General features: G+C 32.8%; 1 protein-coding gene across 2 annotated transcripts; it reads right to left on the reverse strand.

Moving 5' to 3' along the window:
* Window positions 1-4,980: 4,980 nt before the first annotated feature.
* LOC132742452 (uncharacterized) lies at window positions 4,981-24,432 on the reverse strand. Of its 2 annotated transcripts, XM_060730883.1 has the most exons (6): window positions 24,190-24,431; window positions 19,936-20,061; window positions 16,639-16,742; window positions 14,732-14,797; window positions 6,466-6,619; window positions 4,981-5,891 (listed from the first exon to the last, which is right to left on the reverse strand). In XM_060730883.1, the coding sequence occupies exons 1-6, from the start codon at window positions 24,270-24,272 to the stop codon at window positions 5,624-5,626; spliced, it is 801 nt and encodes a 266-aa protein (XP_060586866.1). In that variant the 5' UTR covers window positions 24,273-24,431; the 3' UTR covers window positions 4,981-5,623. The 2 variants fall into 2 exon arrangements, with proteins under 2 accessions (XP_060586866.1, XP_060586867.1); XM_060730884.1 differs by lacking the exon at window positions 14,732-14,797 and having other exon boundaries at window positions 24,190-24,432.
* Between the last annotated feature and the right edge of the window lie 898 nt (window positions 24,433-25,330).

Raw genomic sequence — 25,330 nt, forward strand, 5'->3', positions numbered from 1 at the left:
TGGCTAAAGGCTGAAAAGAGCCGTAACGTAAGATATCCGGTTAAGAATCTGCAACCTTTTTTTTTTTGCTTGTTTGTTTGTATTATTTGCTTCTTTCTGCACGCCACAATAATGGTTAATCATTAAATCCAGCACTGAAAAGAACAGATAGAATAGAATAAGTTTAATTTCCAATTATGAGCTTTTTCGTGCTGGCATTTTATTTAGCAATGATAATATTGTAATTGTACAAGGTTTTCTTCATCACATCATATAATCGTCATGTATTTATCATGATATCATCATCGTCATCACCATTATCATCATGAATATTATGGTTAAAGTACGAATATAAAGTTAGTGTCAAGTCTTCAGAATATGAGATGAACTTATACATTCTCAGTGCACACTACATACTAGTTTCAATATTTCGACTGTAAGACCCACCGACCGATTTTATAATTGATATTTCATAGATGTATGTCTTCATGAAGGGCGACCATCGTCTATATAATAAAAACTACATGCCTATTTTTACCCGATTTCTGCATGCCACTTTCGACTTATCCAGGTAAACAGAAATATGCATGACATATATAAGTCATATTAAACAGACGTACTGGAATAATATAGTATTTATAAACATTATTGTCCCACCAGAGATTTTGGATTCTCTTATGTATGTTACGAGAGTAGGTCAATATGCTATGCAATAAATCAAACAAAAGAGCCAGAATATTTTACTTTTTTTATTTCAACCATTCAAAATAATCTCCTCCTACTGTAATACAAAGTTTCAGACGTTTTATAATCCAATTTTTGAATGCTTCAGTGTAGTCCTCATTATATAGGTATACCTTTGAATAACTTAAAATTGTCGAAGTTCATTTCTACTCTTGTAGCGATGACCTGCAAGTTGTTTTTTTTCTGTCTAGGAAAGAGGAAAAAGTCACAGCTATGGTGTCAAGTCTGAAGAATACGTTTGGTATGGATGTGACAAAACGGCGTATTGAAAAATAGCATACATAACTTTCATGGCAATGCAAGTTCCACGAATATTTTTCGTAGCCCAAATCTTATCACGTTTGAAAAATGGCGTAAATTAAAATAGTCTAACGAACTTTTATTACCAGTCACAATATTATAAATACGGCGACCGTCATATTCAGGAAACATTTTCATTAATTTTCGAACTCGCTCCTTCTTCTGGTAATATGTTAGCAATGGGGTATCCATGTGGCAGTTATTCACCTAATGAAATTCATTTTGATATCCCTGCGATATGGGCTATCTCAGTAAGTATAAAAGCCGGGATTCTTTGACAATTATAAGCTTGACTTTATGAATGTTTTGTCAGTAACTATGAAACGTCCTCTACCAGAATTACAAGCACTCTTTACTTGATTCGTGCCCATTTTTTAATTTATGCATCCACCTCGAAACAATTGCATAAGATTCTTCGATCGTTGTTGCAAGAAACATTACCAATGTCATTTTAAACATTTATAGCAGAATTTCCTAGTTTTGCTCAAGTTTTTATGTAAGCCCGTTATTTCAGCACTAATTAAATCGAGCGTTTATAAAATGTGAATAAAATCTGTCGTCCGTTGACTACATACATGCTTTTGTTTTGGTATCATTTGAAAGCAGATGTTTGAACACAGGCACAAGACTCACATACTAAATTAGAAAATATAATTCATGTTACATGTATTACATATTGACTTACGGAATGTCGTTAGTTCTGCCCAAATAGAAATATAAAATACGTGAAATAGTGAAATAATGCACGCCTGATGTCTTCCTTCACCATCTGTTGATGTTAGCTTTCTGATGACGGCATCGTAACATACAGCACAGAATTCCGAATTTAGAAGTCCAATATAGGTTTGACAGAATATATAATTCATTACTGTACTAAATAATGTGAGATAACCTTATAATATAATATTCCTGTCAGAATACATTAAAATGTGATGGTTTTTTTTAGTGAGATATCCAGTCATGTATGACAGTGAAATATCACATGGCATGAGAGTAATATATCACATTGGTGGTGAGAGTAAAATACACTGGTGTGAGTATGAAACATCTCAGTGGTGTGAACGAAATATCACATTGGTGTGAGTGATAATATTAGACAATAAAATATCTGATTGTTGTGAGTTTGAAATATTAAATTGGTATGGAAGGGAAGGGTGATGTTGAAATATCACATGTGACATTGGCCTGAGAGTAAAATATCACATTGGTTAGGCAGTAAAATATAACATTGGTGTGATAGTCAAATATCATATTGGTGTGATAATGAAATATTATGTGTGAGAAAAATGTTACTCAAATAATGCAATAGATGTCAAAATAGTTCATTTTAGTGTTTGAAATTATTTTTTGTTCTACAAGAATTGCAGTATTTCATATAAACTTCAGAAAAAGGAAAGAAACATGTATATCATCTTATTTTTAAGTTTTAATAAATTTGTTCTTCATCTTAAACATTATCATCATTAACAATATCACATGAAGTATTACAGAACAAAACAATTTTTTAAATCTCATTACAACTAGTATACTTAAACTGTCTTAACATGGTACATTGTACTTCTTACAGGACCATTATTGTGACATAATTGGAAGTTTTACAACAATGGTAAATAGACATACATGTATAAATTTATAAACTATTGCTATTATTAAAGTGCTTTTCATATTTATTCCTTTTTAATTATTCCTGTTTATAGTATTTTAGGATAGAAACAAAAACATGAGAAAAAGAAGTTAATTTAAATTAAAGACATTTGATATTTTTTTATGACTCAAATCTTTAAATATCCAGTCTTATGTATAAGCCTGCCCTATCATCACTTCAACATATCCCTCAATATAGACTCACGTCTAATAACAAATACTGGTAAACTTCATAAACAAAGAATTCTCATTGTCATGTATAGAAGTTTCATCATCATCTGAGCATAAAGTAATAAAATAACAAATTTATTTGGGTACAAATTAATTGTGATAAAAAGTAAAACAGTCATTCATAGGGCAAAAATGAGTAGAAAATGGTATAAATCTTGCCTGATTCATGTAAAATCTTTCATCAGTTATCATTTCATATAGATTCATATTGAACAAGTTCAGGAGAGTGTTATATAACATACGACGTCAGTGTGTCTAGCTATATGTATATATAACATCTCTAGGACAAGTTTGTTACAAGTTTACACAAAATAACATGTTTAACCCAGACAATCTTTAATATAAACAGCAAAATAACCATTGTCAATTTGTCAGGTACATTTTCATATCATTTAAATTCTATCATGGAGAAACTTTCATTACAACATATAAAGAAATAAGTATGATTCTGGCTATATTACACTGAAAACTAGCTATGCCATGTGATAATACATGTATGTTTGCTGAATCAAGTAAAGCACCACTTTTCATAATATTTCAGTCATATTCAAACAGGCAGCTATACTACAAGTGTTTCTTGGATTCTGAACTAGAACTGACCTGATTCTTTGCTAATAAAAACAAGTGTCAGTACTAGTAGATTCTTCAGAAACATTTGTAAGGTAAGACTAGTAGATTTTAAAATCATATGAAAGCTGTCATGATGCATGGATTAAACAGCATTAAATGGGCAGTATATCTATAGACTGGTACCCTTTATTCATTTCAAGATTCATTGAGAGTTACTTCTTTATATCTAACACAATGACCAGTCTTGTTTTTACCTGTACTTTAAAGTTCTGTTACAACCTTAAAATTTAAATATTTCACACACAATATACAACCTTGTACTCAATAAAAATCTAATATTCATAAACAATGTACTTAACAATAATACAAATTTGCATAGAGAAAAAAATATTGTATCATAAATCATACAATGAAAAAACGTTTGTACTTAGATATACAATAATTACATGCAACCCTCTTCCTAAATGTGATATATCAATGCTGTCAAAGCATGAAAATTATCTTATAAAACTCATAAATAAAATTAATGATAAAAATTAATACAAAAGTGTCAATATTTTATCACTAACTTAAACATTTCTTAATAAGTTATTACCAAAAAACCTGTTTTAGGTTTATATGTAAATCTCTGTACATGTATATACTACACAGGTTTTTATGGCCTGTATCTAGCATAGTGTTAAAATATATAAACCAATAATTATTGTTAACTGTTCTCTAGACTTGTGCTGCTATGAATTCTCCACAGCCTTTTGTAAGTTAGTAGGATTTCTATAACAAAATTATAGTACAGAACCATTAATAGTACAGAGTCCTAATTAGATATTATAAATGTGCAGGCTGACCTGGCTGTATACTAATATCATATATAAACAAGGTACTAGCATACTAATATTAAATGTTGTCAGTAGTATTAATTTAAAAATCAGTATGTTATATTAACTCTTGCTCGGCTGAAACTGTTCAGCCAGTAAATAATAAAGACCCGCCTCTAACCAGGCTCTATTTTGTTGGCAGCTCATTTTTTTTTGGTATTTGATACTGAAATCCCTTTTAATTTCATTCAAATGGATTGCTCAAAATTCTAAACAGGGCACAAATTCAGCAGGTTAAGGGTTTGATATTTACATTTAATTGTAACATTATGATTGAAACATTAACAGATGCAGACAAATATTTTATCTCTTACAAGAACAACACAATATTTACAATATATATTAAAATAATTATAAGGTGTTTAATTCAGGTGCTTTGTACAGTAATATACAAGGTTCACAGTGACAATAATATAGTTTCTATGGCAATTATACCACATATTTACATGAACTGTTTTAATCCTAATAAACAAAACCCTGAGTTTATAATATTTGGTCTAAAAAACAAACGCAAAAAATCATTTACCCTAATATACATGTACATACATCAACAAACATGGTATTAGCCATCTTCATTACTATTTATATTTGTTAAATTGGCCAAAGGCAAAACTGAATATTCAATAACTAGTAAATTAACTTGAATTCCAATATATATCTCCTGTGTAATGTCTGACCTGGCTTGACAAGATTTTTCTACACACTATTTATCACCTATGATCATCAATATTTGAAAGTATGATTTATTGACATTGACACATAGTAGTTATATCTTTTGTCATATAAGCGGCAGTAAACAATCACACTTTACTCCTAATTACAATATGATATGAAGTTATGTTTAACTTTTTTCTGGTGTGTTTATTATAATAATCAACAATATCAATTCTTATAAATAAACCAATTGTGATATCTAAAAACTTTATCTAAAGTTAAAACCCCTTTAAATCCCTTTAACTGTCAATTTAAAAAGCTTAACTTACAATTCACAAATTTCTTCTCTTTCTAAAAAGAATAAAAATGGCAACTAAGCAAAACAGGATATTTTTCATATGATAGACCCTGAACATTATATACAGATGTGTGGAGACAGTGAAGAAGTAGAATTGTTAAATCCTAAATTTAAGGTCATATCTAAAACTGTTAAAGAGGTGAAAAAATGTCTATGAAACTTTGCAAATGAAATTGTTTCAATAATGAAAATACATAAAGAAAATGATCAGTACTAGGGAAAAATAAGAAAAACAATCATATTAAAATATAAATGTGATACCATATGACTAGACATTTGACTCTGGGATATCATCTTCTGTCAAAGTTTTATTTATCAATGGTTGCTCTACAGGAACTGTTGTCTTTATGGGAGAAGTGGGAGAAGTAGGCGGAGTTACCATCCTTGATGATGATGGAGTTGCTTCCCTTGAACTTCTTGAAAACTGAACACTAGGAGTCCTTGAGCTCCCAGCATTCCTCACTATAGGTTGATTTCCTGCTTCATATATGACCTGGTTTGCCATGTGAGTTTTCATTGACTGTTTTTTCTTTTTCCTATAGAGTAAAGAAATTCAAATAAAAAAATACTGAATAGTATCTATTTTGATTCATTTTAACATTAATTCAACAGTATTTCAATGTTCTTTAGAATAACAAGTCACTGTGGAGGTAGTAAGCTGACTTTTCAACTTCACTGGAAGAACCACCAATGTTACGCTATATAGATTTCTCACATGAGAGAATCCCTAGTCCCTGGCATAATTTGAAGCCCACAGAGGTGATTGGCAAGTTGTTTGTAATAACAACAAATTACAATTGACAAAAGCAGTAATCTGAGAGTATATTTATATAATCTGTACTAGAACAATCCAGTTTCAACACATTTACCTTATGTTTTAGACCAAAATGAAAATGTTTGGTACATTCCAAATTCTTTTGTTTGTTGGGGCTTGGAATAATATCTTCTGTCCTAGAACGGGGTTTAAGCTTCACCAGCACTGTAAATGTAGTATGGAGATGCTCCAACGTAACTGTTGGGGGATTCAAAGCAATCTTTGAAAAAATAATTATATATTTAGAGTAAAAAATATTATCTTTATTTAAATCTCTAAATTGCATTTGTATATACCTTTTTTGTACTGCTATAAAAATGAAAGCTGCAATGGTTATAATTAAAACAAGTCCACATGCTATACCAGCATACCCTCCGCCCGATATCTCCATCTTTACTTTCTTTTCTGTCTTCTGTCCCAGAATCACAAGTTCCTTGTGATTAGGATCAACTGTAACAAGAATTAATAAAATAGTCATTGGAGAATTACAGAAAAGCTGACTAAAGGGTAAATAGAAAAACATCATGGTAATGCTAAAAGTAATTATCAAAGTACTGAAAGTCTACCAATTAAAACACAGAAAGAAGTATGTTAAGCAACATTTTAAAGGGCCATAACCTTTCAATAATGCAATTGTGGAAGACAATTTGTGAACTTTTTTTCCCTAGGTAAATTTTCTGAGTTTGCCTGTATCTTCATAATGACAGCCAAGGTCATTTACAAATCAAAGTCAAACTTAAATTATTCAACATGTCCGAGTTGTTGTTTTGTTCCAGTATGAATCAAATTTCTCCATTATAAATTAATAACAATTAATAACAAAATTATGAAATTTAAAGCTTAATTCAATACTATGACATTGACAGTCAGGGTCAAATGTTTCAATTTTGCTTCATTTTTTCTAGCTGTAATTGGCTTAAATTTCATTTATAAATTTACTTTGACATTTAAGACGTGGTCCATAAGTAGTTCCGCTTAAGGTAGCTCGCTACTTTCCGACCGAAATTTGACAACATCTCAGATCTTGATGATTTTTTGTATGCAAGCATATAGATATGTGAGCTTTACTTCTGCAGTATTATTTTATAAATAAACAGCGTTACTATGACGTCCAAGCGCCCTCTATCGGTGGCGGCGAAATTGCGTCTTTTTCTCAGTAAACCGGTCTGTTCTTATCAATTTTCATCCGATTTCCTTCGTTTTAATTTTATAGTGTTCAGTAAATGTATGTCTTTGTAATGATATCTTTCTTTAACATTTGCTTAATAGTCTGCGATTCTACGCCATTCTTCTCTACATTCTGACGTCCATATCTGATGCAAATACCGCGCGATATCGCAATAAAGATTGTGTAATAAAAAAAATTCAACACGGTGAACATTGCTATAATTTTTCGAGCGTGTAGCGAGAAAGTGAAGGAAAATATTTATGCAATAAAAATATAGGGTCAACGCGCAAGATATTTTGCTATTACTGTTTTAAAATAAAATAAAGGGAATGTAACGTAATGGTTTTGGTGGCGTTAATAGACGTTGGAGTTCAAAGAATAATACCAAATAACAATTTTCTTACGTCAAACATTACGATTGTAAGTATAAACTACACAGGAACTTGATGAAATGTATATTTTGTAAATTGTTGATTATTTTCTCATTGAAAGCATGCGCTAGATCAGCAAATTTACAATGTTTAATCGAAAATACGTTTCTAATTTGCAGGACGCAGTCTCAAACATCTTTTAATTTTTATTTTATATTTTGATGTTTGTAATGAAAGAGTGAAAAGTGTTATATTATTATATGAATTAACTAGTTTCAGCGCAAAAAAATAAGATTCACATATTGCTGTATGAATGAAGTAAGAATATTAGGTCGCATAGCTTATACCCGTTAGAATATTTATTTTAAGTTACAATCAGCTTTTAAACACTTTCATAAAATAACATAGTCAGACGAGCCTCGGTGTCAAAACACATCGTAAAAATGCAATTAAAATAGATATGCATACAAATGTGCAATAAGTGATAAATTAAATTCAGAAATAATATTCAAATTTGTTAAGAATATTTAAAAACAAACTGTACAAGAAACAAAAACATTTATTTTTGCTTACCATTTTTAAGTATGTGCAATACATAGATTATATAATTATAATCTAATTAAAATGTCATAATTAGAAAATGACAAACTATAAAACTTTTTGGAACTCGGATTTACGTATACCTACTTACCGCTTTTTCATTACAGTATAACAAAGCGGCCCTCAAAATATTATTTATTTCTAAAGGGCTCCACTACATTTTACCTCTGTAGAGCAACCGCTCTAGGCAACAAAGGGCATTTCTCTGTAGATGTTATCCTGTTTATTTTAATTAAATACAAAATATAATTATTAAATAACTTGTGCAACTTTTGTTACCACTGAATACGAATTATGTATTATGTTGACGTTATCGTGTTCATTTTTTTAATACAATACAGTTTGCTTTAAAAAAAAAATAGAAGAAAATAAAAACGAAAACACACACCAAAACACGTGTTTATGATGTAAACAATAAAGTGGACTTCTGCCTTATTAAGGGAGATCAGAATCAGGTTTTTAACTTTGAATATTCTTCTGTTGCCACGGTGTAATCGGTAAAGTGGTCTTACGCTGAATTCGGAGGGCATGAATTCGAGACACGATTATAGATTATCCTTTAAAATTGTTTACTGTGTATGAAATGTTTCAAGGTCCACCTCGGACTCCTGTCATTTATTTCCGTAGAGAAGTTGATACTGTGAGAAACACTTGATAACTTTTGTTAAATTCCCTCAGCTATAATTGAAATACTGTTGAAAGCGGCGTTAAACCCAATATTAAAAAATAAGAAGATATAAAACATAAAATGCATAGTTCATTTCTTTCATAGGCTCTACATAGCACTGTATTATGTGCAGACAAAAACGAGCTTCTCCGAAAACCATATTCACACAAATTGAGGATCCTACATGATCGTCTTCAATACAAGGGAATCTGTATTAATTCTTATATGCAAAATTATCCGCTTATGAACATACAAAATAAATCAACGGATCTTTCGCCTCGAATCGAGAAATGATCGCGGCTTCAGGTCGCCTCAAAGATGCGCTAGTAAACGCATACCGCGAGTCAGCGAGTTTTAAATAAATAAGAATATCTGTAATTATGTGAAATGCGTGAGAAATTCAAGCCATAGCATGAGAACGTGATTCCTCCTTTAAATCTGAGTCTCGCGCTTAGTGCAGGGATATTATTTACTAGTATTTAGCTGCGAGAGAAAATAGAATAACTGATGGCTGTTAATAAATGAGCCGTGTCACGGCAAAACCAACATACTGTTCGCTTTTAAACATTTTAATAAGTAGAGAAACTGATAGCGAACAGAATGGATCCTGATCAGACTGCGCGGATGCGCAGGCTGGTCTGGATCAATGCTGGTCGCAAACGCACTATGTTGGTTTTGTCGTGACGCGGCTCAAAAAATTTTTTATACGAGTAGAAAAGTTTTAAAATAAATGTCTGCTAGATTTATATTATTAAGACTACCAGTGAATCATGACTTACGTACAAATCGTTACTTCGAGTTGATCATACATTTTTAAAACGTAAATTTGATTCATTTCTTACTAACTGATATATACAATTCGAAAATGTTACATACGTATGATAACATGGAAGTTTATGTAGTACCGAGATACACATAACATGATGACACTGCGACTGCACCAGCCTTTTCATTCTTTTTTTCTGACATTCTTTGCAAAATTTATGTTTGTATTATTTCCACTTAGGTGGCCTTTTAATTATATCTTTCAATATTCTGAATTGTCTTTCAGTCCTCGAGGTATTTATAACCATTCGTTTCAGTTTTTTAGAGATTGATACAAACTTTTGCAGACAGTCATACCCTGATTTGTTGTACATGTATATAATTGAAGTTGTTCATCGAAATGCGGGCACCTGACAGGACTTTTAAAAGAACATTTTACGGAATATGTCTAAATACAATTGTTGTTGATGGTTTTCACACATTTTAATTCCAGTCAGTATACTATTCATCGGAAAAGTCGTGACAATTTCCTTGAGAAAAATATTTGACGTCACCAAAATCATTACGTTTTACTCATCCTTTATCTTATATTAAAATAGTAATAGCAAAATATCTTACGCGTTGACCCTATATTTTTATTGCATAAATATTTTCTTTCATGACTTCACTACATGTTAAAAAAATTATAGCAAAATTCACCGTGCTGATTTTTTGTTATTTTACAATCTTTATTGCGATATCGCGCGATATTTGTATCATAAATGGACGTCAGAATGTAGAGAAAAATGACGTAGAATCGCAGAGTATTAAGCAAATGTTAAAGAAAGACATTATTTCAAAGACATACATTTACTGAACATTATAAAATTAAAACGAAGGAAATCGGATGAAAATTAATAAGAACAGACCGGTTTATTGATAAAAAAGACGCAATTTCGCCGCCTACGATAGAGGGCGCTTTGACGTCATAGTAACGCTGTTTATATGTAAAATAATGCTGCAGAAGTAAAGCTTACATATCTATATTTATGTATACCAAAAATCATCAAGATCTGAGATGTTGTCAAATTTCGGTCGGAAAGTAGCGAGCTACCTTAAGGTATTAGGACCCTAATGGGCACTATCAGGAACTAAAAAATTGACATCATAAGTCAGATGTATACCTTAAAGTACACCTGTATGCAAAATTTAAACAAAGTTTACCGTACAGAAATCAAGTTATGGCCACTTTTCTGAACTCAAGCTAGGATGTTATGAGGGCCCTTTTTTAGAAAGTAGGAACCTTTAAATAATCTGCAATAACATTCTAATGAAAAATGTTTTCCCATTAATTTTTGGTAAGAAACAAATAGTACCATTCAGCTAACAATCCAAATAAGCAAAATTATGGTTTCTACTTAAAATTTATGAAATCTGTATAAAAATGTTACCCTACCCCACCCATTTTTACCACGTGTCTGACCATTTTTTTACTTAGGGAGCCTAATTTAAAAAATTCTTAAAATTTACACAAATGAGTGCCTGTTTTCAAAGTTTCCCTAATTTTTTATAAAAGTATATTGGTTTATCTTGTAAAATATGAAATACCTTTACCGTCTAGTTTTGATTATATTACACTTTGAAAATATCAGGTACCATATTTATTACTATATTTAGCATAATTTAGCCAATAAATACCTATTTAAATTAAAAAATCAAAATTAAACACCTTTTTCTTTCCAAATGGGACACGAGAGATACATAATAATGTTAAAAGAAAAAAAGAAAGAAAAAAAAAGTTGACCCTTCTGGGGATTGAACCCATGGCCCTCATTTTCAATGTAGTTAACAGTAGTTCTAGCCTATTTGAATACTCTTCAAAGCGGAGGTAATGCATTAGGGTGCTAATACCTTAAGTATGAAGACAATCTATTTGTAGATAACAAAGTAATAGCCAATTATAGCAAAAACATACTTTGACCTTCAAGGTCATTGATGAGTTAAGGTCATAATCAGTTTTGTCTACTTGAGGTCTTGTCTAAATGATTGTTGTTTTAAAGTATGAAGACAATTTATAAATAACAAAGTTTTAGCCAATTATAGCTGGAAAAAATAAAGCAAATTTAATACATTTGATGTTGAAAGTCAATGTCATTTTTTGAAGTTCAAGTTCAATCTGCCTATCTTAAAGGTTTTATCCAAAGGGTTGCTGTGTCCAAGTATGGAGGCAATCCATCTAGAAATAAATGTTATGACAATTGTTAAAAGTTTTCAGATGGCAACAGCAATGCCAACAAGAATGATTAAAAATGATCACATTTTTCATCTATTGATTTTCATAGATTTTTGGACACATTCAATGGAGCAAGTTGCACATACATGTGTATAGAAATATTTTTCAGAAATGAAAAAGTGTTGGTTTATTGATCTACAAGTTTACAGATATAACATTGTTTACCAACATTATATCTTGGTATTTTCTAGTGATATAATGATCTGTGATTTATTAGGAAAACTCCTTAAATTTTACTACAACATAAGTGAAGCTTCAAGCAGCACGTCTATAGATATGTGCTCTTTTTTAAACAAAATTCAACTAGAACTATCACTAAATGTGATTAATACCCCCACAAGACTGCTTCGGAAATGAAGATGTTACTACAGAATACCTTGTAAAGAATTGAAATATAGAGTTATGGTTGTGGGCAATTAAAGATAGTTGTGGTTCTTATTTGTTGCATTTCCTTTCAATGTGGTTGGCCATTGATGAAGTTTAATTGAATTACTCTGTAATAAGTCCAGAAAGACAAAGAAAAGGAACAAAGGGCAATGACAATAAATACTGAAGAGAGAGTTAAAGTTCTTGTGCACTGCACTTCCTCTTATTGTGCTTGACCATTGTATGAAGTTGTTTTGAATTCCAACCAGTATTTTTCAAGTTATGCCCCAGACAAGGAAAAGTAACAAAGGGCAATAACTCTGTAATTAGTCAAGATAGAGTTATGGTTCTTAATGCACTGCACTTCCTCTCAATGTGCTTGACCATTATATGTAGTTATATTGAATTCCAACCATTAGTCTTGAAGTTATGGTCCGGACAAAAAAATCAATGGAAAAGTAACAAAGGGCAATAACTCTGTAATTACTTTAGATAGAGTTATGGTTCTTGTGCACGGCACTTTCCTTTATTGTGTTTGACAATTGTATGAAGTTATTTTGAATTCCAACCAGTTGTTTTCAAATTATGCCCCGGACAAGGAAAAGTAACAAAGGGCAACAACTCTGTAATTAGTCAAGATATAGTTATGGTTCTTATGCACTGCACTTCCTCTCAATGTGCTTGACCATTGTATGAAGTCATATTGAATTTCAAGCAATAGTCTTCAAGTTATGGTCCGGAAAAAAAAGCAATGGAAAAGCATTAAAGGGCAATAACTCTGTAATTACTTTAGATAGAGTTATGGTTCTTGTGCACTGCACTTCCCCTTATTGTGTTTGACAATTGTATGAAGTTGTTTTGAATTCCAACCAGTAGTTTTCAAGTTATGCCCCGGACAAGGAAAAGTAACAAAGGGCAATAACTCTGTAATTAGTCAAGATAAAGTTATTGTTCTTGTGCACTGCACTTCCCCTCAATGTGCTTGACCTTTGTATGTAGTTATATTGAATTCAAACTATTAGTCTTCAAGTTATGGTCCGGACAAAAAAAAAAAGCAATGTAAAAGCAACAAAGGACAATAACTCTGTAATTACTTTAGATAGAGTTATGGTTCTTGTGCACTGCACTTCCCCTTATTGTGTTTGACAATGGGGGACAGTAGTGGATTATCTTCCCTTGATAAAAACCGAGGTTAACCAAAATGTAAGTAGGTCCAAATATTTGGAATCCTTTGCTTTTATCGTTGAGTTTTATATAAGACAGGTTGATATGTCTTAATCAATTATTTACACATGCATCAACAAATATGTAAACCTTAAGGAAAAATGTTTCATTTATGTCAACAGATTCTACATCTTATCGCAATATCTAATCTGAATATTACAAATGATCGTAATTAGCCCTAATTAATTTAGTTTGCTACAAAGAAATAGGCGATAAAGTCCGAGTAATCCAATAGCTTAGGACCTATCTATTTATAGGGAGTACTCAGGGGAGGTTATTCACCACTGTCCCTCATTGTATGAAGTTGTTTTGAATTCCAACCAGTAGTTTTCAAGTTATGCCGCGGACAAGGAAAAGTAATAAAGGGCTATTACTCTGTAATAAGTCAAGATAAAGTTATGGTTCTTGTGCACTGCACTTCCTCTCAATGTGCTTGACCATTATATGTAGTTATATTGAATTCAAACTATTAGTTTTCAAGTTATGCTCCGGACAAGGAAAATGCAACGGACGTCTGGACCGACCAACCGACCGACCACCAGGTGACTCCTATATACCCCCCCAAACTTCGTTTTTGGGGGTATATTAATTATTATAAAATTAAACATCTGACTCTCTGTAGAGCAAGCAACTCTTTACAATTACATATTACATATTCTCAAAAGAGGTGTTTACAATAACTTAGACTCTTTAAAGATACAACTTTCAGCAACAATCAATCTGTCTCCACATGGAGTAGAAATATTTGCCTATATAACAAATAATTCTTTGTACGAAGAATCAATTGAACTCTGGACATACCTGTGAGCTTTTAAAGCTCTTGATATGGAGTTAAGTGATTTGATAATTGTGTTTAACTCAATCAGGAGCTGTGAAGCTTTCACTATTAGCCTGGTGGTAGTAACTAATTCACCCCCCAGCAATCAGTGTGGACCAAAATCAGCAGGCATGTCTGTGCCACCAGATCATGGTCTGCACTGATTGCTTTTCAGTCAGAACAGATTCTGAATTTTCCATAAAAAAAGATGAAAAGTTTTGCCTAGACTGAAAGATACACAAGTACATTTAGGATATTAAGAGTCACAGGGTAAGGGTTGAAGATAGTTTTATCAAAGAACAGTTATAGTACCTGCAGAACTGACAGAAACTTGAGGAGTTGGCTTAATATCGTGATATACAACACCTGGTTTCTTCTCTGAAATATGTCACAAAAATAAAACATGCATATACCAGCACAACATAAATACAAACAGAAAAAATAAAGAGTAGGATTCAAAATAAAAGACAACAAGGAATACATACATGAATAAAACTTTTTAAATAAACTAAACAAAAATTGTGCAGTTGTGGACCACTTGTGGTACGCACTTTCCAAGGTAAATATTCCGTCACCTAAGTGCAATAACTGTTACTGGTGCCTAAAATTAGAATTAGAAGAACTTAATCTGTTATTGCACAAAGATGACGACGACTTATTGTAAAGTATTATTTTTCCTATATTGTGATAAAAGGTGTTAAACCATGGAACTAACCAGTACAGGTTTTAAATGCGTAAATAGATGCTGAAGATAAAATATATGTATCAAGCTGTTTTTGGACTTCAATGTTTAACAACTTTGGTAGAAATTCACAAAAGAGATGTCAATGGAAAATAATCCAACACTTTGATAGAGAACATTCACATTTTTTAATTATACAATCAGGGTAAGTGACACACCCCTTTTAAGGCCAAGTTTTTCTTTTGACAGATTCAAAATGTTTCTAACCTACAATGTATATGAAAATTATATGAAATGCCAACAAACAATTTAAAAAGATGATGTTTTAAGTTTTCATATTATTAAAAATTTCATGACCATTTTAATACATTTATAAAATATATAAAGGTTCTCCAATGATGATTGATCATCTCTAAATCAGATCCAAAGCCCTTTTGACCCCCCCCCCCCCAAAAAAACGTTAACAGTTTTCATTTTATGGTTGCCATGCCAACAGAATTTTACCTTAATGCTTACACTTCTTTTGACAATTTGAAAAATTTCAAGTATGAGAAGTACATTCCTAAGAAGATTTTGTGATTTAGAAATTTAGAAGCAAATGTTGTTTATAATGTGTAGACAAACAGTTAGATATATGACAGAATAGTGATCACAATAATTCACCATGAACATAATTATACTCTTGTATTCTGATGAAAAGGCACATACACAAGAAAACCTACTTTGTGTTAATGCGTCTAATTTTGCTAATGATACAGGGAGAATATATTAAATTAAATCTATAAAAACAATAAAAAGTTTGAAAGACAGTACTATAAGAATACACTCATAACATTAAAAACTTAAATTTGTAACTAAATCAAAATAGTAGACAGAAACATGTACTACACCTATATAAAGCATCCAATAATCCCAAAGTTTGGTAATCAGATCATAAACCTCAGCCCCACTTTCCCCCATGGGGCGTGATTTTTATATCAACTTATGTTTCTCACCAAGTAAATCACATAAAAAATTAATGAAACTTTTTGACTAATGACACTTTCTTGAAAACTTGTTTGTTTGTTTCATTTTACGCCTTTTCCCAAACAGTATTTCAGTCATATAGGCGGGTAGTTTCCTAACCATCGTTCCTGGAGAGTTACACCAGTACTAGACTACCTTCCTCCGCGCTAAACTACCAAAGCATCTCCCGGGGATGGAACCCACGCCAGAGAGGTAATTGGATTAGAAGTCATCGACTCTAACCCCTCGACCACCAAGCGGTTTCTTGAAAACTTGTCTAATGTCAAATCCCCATTGGAATATGCATGACCCCTTTTCGAAATATTGCGACCTCTCTAGTGAAAAATTCATTGATCCACTTCTGCATTTTATGATCCTTATTGGCTGCATGATTTAAGTTCAAAGGAAGCAATTATGAAGTCTAATTATCTTTAAACAGCAAATGCTATTTAGGGACTAACACAATTACAACTGTGACAACAACAAGTAACACTACTGTGACTGCATGTATTACATAGATCTATATACATACCAATACAGGTTCCATTCATTGCCATGAAGAAACCTTTGCAGCAATCTGTTTTCACATAATATTTCTCTATTGTCTCATTCACCTTCTTATCACAATGTGTGTTGCTATAAATAGAACCAAACCATATCAAGCATTGTCTTATAATTTAACTACATTGTACAATGTACATGTTTAAAGTAGAGAGTCAACCTGTCTTTATCCAAAATTTTAATCATTCCATTTTGTAACTTCAACAAACACCTCAAAGTTTGAGATTGAAAGGTAGCAATTTATGTACCTTATTGAATGAGGTAGTATACTGATTAAAACAAGCAAATTCGTTGAAATTATATCCCCCCCGAGTACTGGTTATTATTAACACAACAACTGAAGACATAAGGCTTTATTTATATATTAATCATGGCATAAACTGTAATATTCTTTGAACTTGAAGCCTTGTACCTTCAAACAAGAAGAATTTTTAAGTTTTCACTATATACATACATGTATAAGGAAAATCTATGACCCCCTGGAGTGGGGCCAATTTTGACCCCAAGGCTAAAATTTGAACAATTTTGGTAGAGGACCTATAGTTATATCATAAACCAAATATCAAAGCTCTAGCCTTGTACTTTCAGACAAGAATTTTTTTTATATTTGCAATTTTGAAACTCCTTTTCTGGCATCATGACCTACTTATGCAACAGACCGGAAGTATTTGAACACTTTTTGCAGGGGACCACCTAAGGATCATTCTTGTAAAGTTTGGTTACTGTGCAGTCATTGGTTTCAGAGGAGATGTTGTATGAAGAAATTGTTGACCAAGCACAGACCCACGACAAAGGACGGTGGGGGATCACAATAGCTCACCTAGATGTAAAAACATCTTAATCTCCAGACTTCATTGCCATTTTCAAGGCATCAAGAAGGGATCTCACAATTTTCAAATATTATTAAATGTTATTGTAACAAATCATTTTAATTCTTCTTTAATAAAAACTAGAAAATTGCCCATGGGTCACGGGTGCCCCCAACGCGCCACTGTTCTGTCAATCTTATGACTCTAGGTCAAATATTTTTTGAAAACTAAAAATCTTTTTACTAAGTAAAGGGCAAGAACTTTACAAATACTGAATAAATCCCCAAGCAAACCCCAAGTTGAAAATTGCAAATTCATACTACTGTAATTCAAGGGTAATAACTCTAACAAAACTGAAAAAAATCCACATGCAAAGTCCCAGGTTCATAGCTTCACAGTGAGGTGAATCATTATTCCTGTAATTTAGTGATGTTGATCATTATTCCTGTTAAGTTGGTCGATTCTAACTCAAGCACTCAAGGATCAAATAACAACATAATGAAACAGTTTTTACTAAGTCAAGGGAAATAACTCTACAAATACTGGATAAATCCACAAGCGAAACCCCAGGGGTTATTCCAGTTAAGTTGGTCGATTCTAACTCAAGCACTCAAGGATCAAATAACAACATAATGAAACAGTTTTTACTAAGTCAAGGGAAATAACTCTACAAATACTGGATAAATCCACAAGCGAAACCCCAGGAACAAACTAAATATGCTGAGCAACTTTCCAATAAGGTTTAATGACTCTATGTCAAATCCTTTTTGAGTTACATGCGACACATGTTGAAAATTGCAAACATTTTCTAAGTCAAGGGCAATAACTCTAAAAATACTAAATAAATCCAGACGAAAATACCCAGGTGCACAACTACACATGCTGATCAACATTCCTGTAAAGTATCATGACTCTAGGTCAAATACTTTTTGAGTTACATGCGACACAAGTTGAAAATTGCAAAATTTTACTAAGTCAAGGGCAATAACTCTAAAAATACTAAAAATATCCAGACGAAAATACCCAGGTGAACAACTACACATACTGATCCACATTCCTGTAAAGTTTCATGACTCTAGGTCAAATACTTTTTGAGTTACATGCGACACAAGTTGAAAATGACAAAATTTTACTAAGTCAAGGGCAATAACTCTAAAAATACTAAAAATATCAAGACGAAAATACCCAGGTGCACAACTTCACATGCTGATCAACATTCCCATAAAGTTTCGTTGAATTCCAGCCATTAGTTGCAGAGAACTACTCCGGAAACGAAATTCAGACGGACGGATGGACGGACGGACGGAAGGACAACGCCAAAACTATATCCCCCCCCGATTCCATCGGCGGGGGATAATAAACTAAAACCTATGAGAAAACTATAGTTTATTATTTTTCATGTGAAGAGCATTTACATGTTAATATCATGAACAATGAAATTAAAACAAGTAACTTCTGAACCTTGTTTTCCTTCATGTGAAATAAATACATGTTTGTATTTATAATGTGAGCCGTGTCATGATAAAACCAACATGTGTTTGCGGCCAGCATGGATCCAGACCAGCCTGCACATCCGCGCAGTCTAATCAGGATCCATGCTGTTCGCTGTCAGTTTCTCTACTTAAAATAGGGTTGGTAAGCGAACAGCATGGATCCTGATCAGACTGCTCGGATGCGCAGGTTTGTCTAGATCCATGCTGGTCGCAAACCCATTATGTTGGTTTTGTCATGACACGGCTCATTTATAATGTGTCTCTTATCAAACTTTCAAATAACAACAGTATTTACTTGCAGCTCAATGTTAAGTATAGTAGGTTATTGTTTTTTAACAGCATTATTGCCATTAAATCTGTGTGGTCCTGTACAGCTTCAGCGACAGATTAAAGTTTATGCTGACTAAACCAAACTAACCTAATTAGTGGTTGAAATTATGTTTTGAGTATTTACAAAGTGCTAGTATAATAAATGTATGATGATTGAAAGGGATAATTATTCAATGACCAGTTGGTGCTGATTAAATTAAGTAAATGTAAAACAGAATTTGAAAAATGGAATGATCTCACTAGACAAAATATAAAATTAACAACTGAGTTTTGGTAGAAAGTCTGTGTGATGGACACACATGCAACCACAGTCACCAAACCCATCACTTCAGAGAAATAAATATCAGGTACAACTGATTTTCATATACAAATGAGCCACGTCACGACAAAGCCAACATAGTGCATTTGCGACCAGCATGGATCCAGACCAGCCTGCGCATCCGCGCAGTCTAATCAGGATCAATGCTGTTCGCTATCAGTTTCTCTACGTGTAATAGGGTTGGTAAGCGAACAGCATGGATCCTGATCAGACCGCGTGGATCCATGCTGGTTGCAAACCCATTATGTTGGTTTTGTCATGACGCGGCTCAAATGTAACAACATTTCAACGTGATATGAAGTGCAGTATTTACTTACTGATAGAATGTACAGTAATTGAGACTTAGCCAGCCACATCTTGCAGTGTACTTCTGTATACATGGTTCCTTTACCACCACTTCTAACACCTCTGTCTTCTTGAGTACATTTGTACACTTACTCCCACTGAAATAAAGTCATAACATCTGTCACAAATATTTTGATTCAAAATGCCACTGTTAAAATCACTTCTAAGTTCTTCCAACTTTCAAAGGCCTTAAAACAAGAGCATTTGTATAATTTTAAAGCATCCTGAAAAGTGTATAAAAACTATATCCAATGAAATGATAAAAATTGCATCAATAATCAGTAAAATATTGAACCTTTTTCATGCATTAACATCTGCTGAAGCATGAGCCAAAGCCCACAGGCCTTTAATGTGCATAAACTGTATATCACATTGCTATAATTAGAAACGTTAAAATACATACATGTACTTTTATGACTTAACTATAATATATTGCTATATCAATTTTAGTTTATACTTTGAAAGATATAATTGGCAAATAAACTCTTACCAGTTATAAGCTTTAATACATGTACATGTCATCAGTGATTTTTTTTCTTTGAATAAATTTACAAAGTAACTTGGGGCTTTCTAAAGGGTGAAAATATAGCACAAAATGGGGAAAATTTGAAACACACATTTAATCAACTTTTAATTTAACTGCAATTAAATACAAAAGGCACAAAGCAGAGCCTTTCTATAGTGCCACTAAATTGATCAACCATCTGATCTAAATCTGCTAAAATTAACTTCTGCTTCAGGTCACTAATGTTTACAGTGTCATTTAATAAATAATGTCATTTTTGGCTAGGGGAAACATCCTTTATTCAGTTGTAAAATATATGAGAAAACTATACATGTTTATCAACTCATTTATACATTAAAATATCGCATGACATATCCAATACCCATTTTTAAGTCATGTCATATAGCCATTATAGGCAACCTTTTTTATGATCTAGCACACACTGTGATAAATTGTATTCCTTTCTGGCCGCGTTAAACAACTTCCACAACACAATCAAATTCACGTATTAGATATATAACTTCTTGGACGTACACATCGAAAAGAATGATTCAAGCACACTGCATACCAGTCTACACAAAACCTACTAATGCTCACATGTAACTTCATTATACATTTTTTCATCAAGAACACCAGGAATGGAGCATCCATAAGAATCCATTGTATGTGTAGCAGTTAGATTGTGCAAAAAACTACATGTATAAGCTTATAGACACTGACTTGAATCTGTTCCTGGAACCAAACAATGCAGAGTACTGAGTGAAAAAATGCTTGCTCAATGAAACAACAGACAGGTTGCCCCAGACGGGGTTTGAACTTACATGGCTTGCAATCCTTAGATTGTTAACCACTCAGCCATGTCGCGCCACTTTATATTAATTATATGATTGGTCCCCGGATAAATCTAAGTTGGTGCTAAGGATTAAGGCGGACTGTTACTTACACTTTCCAGTACCCTCTTTGAATAGGCTCAATTAAACCATGCCTAAAACATTTTCAACTTTGTTGTTTTGGGTGTTCTTAAGGGATTCAATATTTCTGTTTGTTTTTTTTGCCAAATCAGTGTTCTTTGTGATGTGTGGAGGCCATAAAAATTCTGAAAAGTCTTCCCAAACGTATATGTAATGATGTACATGTATAATCAAAGAAGTTATATTTTTTATCCTTTACCCGTATCATAAAGCACTCCAGTATTATCCTTGACTTATTTTTTTACCAACAATAGCTCACTAATCAACACAACAGAAGTTATACCAGGAATTTCCGACCACAAAGCAGTTTATATAGAAGCCAGTTTACGTCCACATAGATCACAACCACTGAAGCGGAAGCTTTTTACCTACAAGAAAGCAAATGACGATGACCTTAACAAAGGGCTGCGTAATCTCTATACAGAAATGAAAATGCTCCATAATGCTTCAACAAACACCCTTTAGTCGTTATTTAAAAACTCTCTTTTATCTCTAGTGGAAAAACACATTCCCACAAAACTCATTAAAGAAGATCATAAGAAGGAACATAAATAGATAAATAGTATACTGAAAAAGGCCATGAGAATAATATCAAAACTAAACACAAGGATAAAGAAGACAACGAAAACATCAGATATAAATAAATATAAAAACTTTAAATCACAATTTCAAAAATAAGAAAAACAATCGTATTCATATGTCAACAATATTATTGAAGTTGAGGACACTGAGAAAGACAAACAACCTAAGCAGAAAAAGTTTTGGAGCTTCGGAAAGACAACTCGGGCATTTCTCCACTTAAAGATAAGGGTTGACTCTTCAATGCTGCACGTGACAAGGCCAACATCTTAAACAAGTAATACATGTTAGTTTTTACTCTTAAAGCAGACAGAAATATCCCAACACCATCAGGAACACCTTTCCCGGATATGGACACCATATAGATCAATGAAGAGGGCATCATGAAGTTGTTACTCAACATCAACCCAAGGAAGGCTTCAGGTCCTGATAACATCCCAGCACGCATACTAACAGACTGTGCTTCTGATCTGGCCCCAATCCTCACTACAATCTTCCAAACCTCCATAAAGGAATTAAAGGTGCCTGACGACTGAATCCAAGCCGATGTCACAGCCATCTACAAGAAAGGCTCAAGGCAGGATCCTGCAAACTACCGGCCGGTCCCCTCACAAGCCTATGCTGCAAGCTGCTCGAGCATGTCATTGTCAGCCAAACCATGAAACATTTGGAATGACATAACATCCTACACGATTGCCAACATGGTTTCTGAGCAAGGAGGAGCTGCGAAACTCAACTCCTCACCCTTGCGCATGAGCTGGCAGAATCACTTGACAAGAGGATCCAGACAGACATGATCATATTGGACTTCAGCAAGGCATTTGACCGGATACCACATCTGAGGCTCCTCAAGAAGGCCCATCATCATGGTATTCAAGCAGGACTCTCCAATGCATAGATCTACTCCTTAAATGGCGGCACCCAGAGAGTGCTGGTCCAAGGTTAGTCATCTGAAGAGCCCAAGTCGTTAGCGTGTCCCTTAGGGCTCAGTTTTTGGACCACTCTTGTTCCTAATATTCATAAATGACCTTCCAGAGGAACTACTCTCAAAAACTTGATTATTTGCAGACGACTGCATCGTTTATTGCCAGATCAAGTCCATCCATGACCAGCAGCTGCTTCAAGCAGACCTGGATTCTCTAGCTAGGTGGGAATACTTGTGGGGCATCATGGACTTTCACCCTCGGAAATACAGCGTCCTACAAGAAACCAGGGCGAAATCTCCAATCCGGACCAACTATATCCTGAAAGGTATAACTCTGGTTGAAGAACAGACATCAAAATACTTAGGTGTAGACTTACAATCAGACCTTGGCTGGAAACAACACATTGACAAGATCACCAAAAAAGCTAGCAACATGCTAGGCATCCTAATACACGGGGAGGAAGTGTTACACAAAGGATGGAGTTCTTATGATAACGTATAAAATTATGTTTGTCTGACTTCATCATTATGTTTTAGTATACCTGCAAAATAAATTAGTCATCTTTTCTGTGTATGATGTAAATTTCGTCTACCTTTTGTGTTTCTTTTTGTAATGTCACTCATCATCATTTTATGCTGTTTTGGTATTGTGTTTCAAATGTGAAACGTGAATAACAAGCCTTTTCCGTACCATATATAAAATTTTACCCTCTTCTTATTTAACAATGACATGTAATATTATCCCAATAATTGGTCAATTATCACCTGCATAATGTCCAACTCGATGCTGTTTTTAATAATTTCATTAAACAAATTTATTCTAAATTAATAAACTGCATTAATATATGTACATGTATATGTTTATAATGATATTAAAAGAAAAAAAAGAAACAGCAATATTTAAATATTTTTATAATACATTTAATCATGGTCCGCCTCGTCCCGAGTCACGGTTCGCCCTGTCCCAAAATATGGTCTGCCCCGTCTAAACATACATCCATGATAACTGCTGTATCAAAACTTGACAGTAGATGTAAATTGGGTTGTGGTAATGATTTAAAAAATATAATTATTAAGCCAGTGCACAAGGTTTGACCCTAAAGAACTGTACACACACACACTGACAGACAGAGTAATCAATTTAGTACATGATAACATCAAATGTAAAATAAAAAGGATATTTATATTCATTGAATTATTCATTTCTAAACCAACAGATTTTACGATAAAAAATAATTTTACCAACCTTGCAACGTAAAAACCAGGCACCAAAATTACAAGGAAAATCAGAACAGTTTTCACTGATACAGACAACATGATGAGTGTCATGAGTCAGTAACATCAAGCCATGAGACAAAAAGATGTAAAACTGAGTAATATAGCGATCAAAAGAGTCGTTTAAGAGGTTAAAGTGGTTGATTTGGACTTTGGTAATTCTTTGTTGACATTTTCCGATCCCACGACCTTCACCTTTTGATATAAACACAAAGAGCAAAAACTTACAACAGGAAATTTAAAATTAACCCAAAGAGAGATTTATGTGCTTTTTGGCAACATAATGATTAAACACATGTCTGACAATCATAATCATTTTAAAAATGCTCACTGATGTACAATTATAACCAAATCTGAATAAATGTCAACAGGTGAACATTTTGGTTTTTTTAAGAATCCCCAGCGATATTTAATTTGGACCTTGAGCTTTATGATGGTTTCAACGCCATCAACAGTACTGTAATTGTATTACATGAAATATTTTGCTTGGGGAAATTTAGTGCATGTTTGCATACCTACTGCATCTTTTATTGTTCTGGCCGCTCAAGCTGTTTTGTTTAGGATATTTGCTTTGTTCTTTGAATGACAAATGTTGGCCATGAAACTTAATTAATTAATGTACTTCAAATGTTTAAGATTTCTTTTGCTTATGTCTATATATATTTTTGGCTTTCCATGCCACTAGTTAATCTTTTCAAAAACGAGTTTACACAATCTTCATATTCGCATATTCGTATACATGTAGTTGGGATAAGATAAGGCGAATACTGTTTTTATCTATTTATTCTTTTATGAATAAAATCTGTAATAATATAACAATAAGACATCACAATACAATACAAAATATCTTACAATACAATTACATTTCACAAAATAATATAATACAACAATTCAAATTACAATAAAAATAATTTCACAAGTAAATAAATATATACATACATTCAAGGCATTTATTATTATAGAAGATGCTTTCAATGTTTTAAATAATTTAATGAAAAATATCAAGTATTTCTATCAAGAAATTTTTGAAGGTTAACTTGAATATAATTGAATAATATGTTATCGTTTGGAAAGCAAATCAAGAAGTGGTCAGTTACTTAGAAATTTTACAG

Source organism: Ruditapes philippinarum, unplaced genomic scaffold (genome assembly GCF_026571515.1).
Source record: "Ruditapes philippinarum isolate M1 unplaced genomic scaffold, ASM2657151v2 ctg265_1_1_1_1, whole genome shotgun sequence".
Lineage (NCBI taxonomy): Eukaryota > Metazoa > Mollusca > Bivalvia > Venerida > Veneridae > Ruditapes > Ruditapes philippinarum.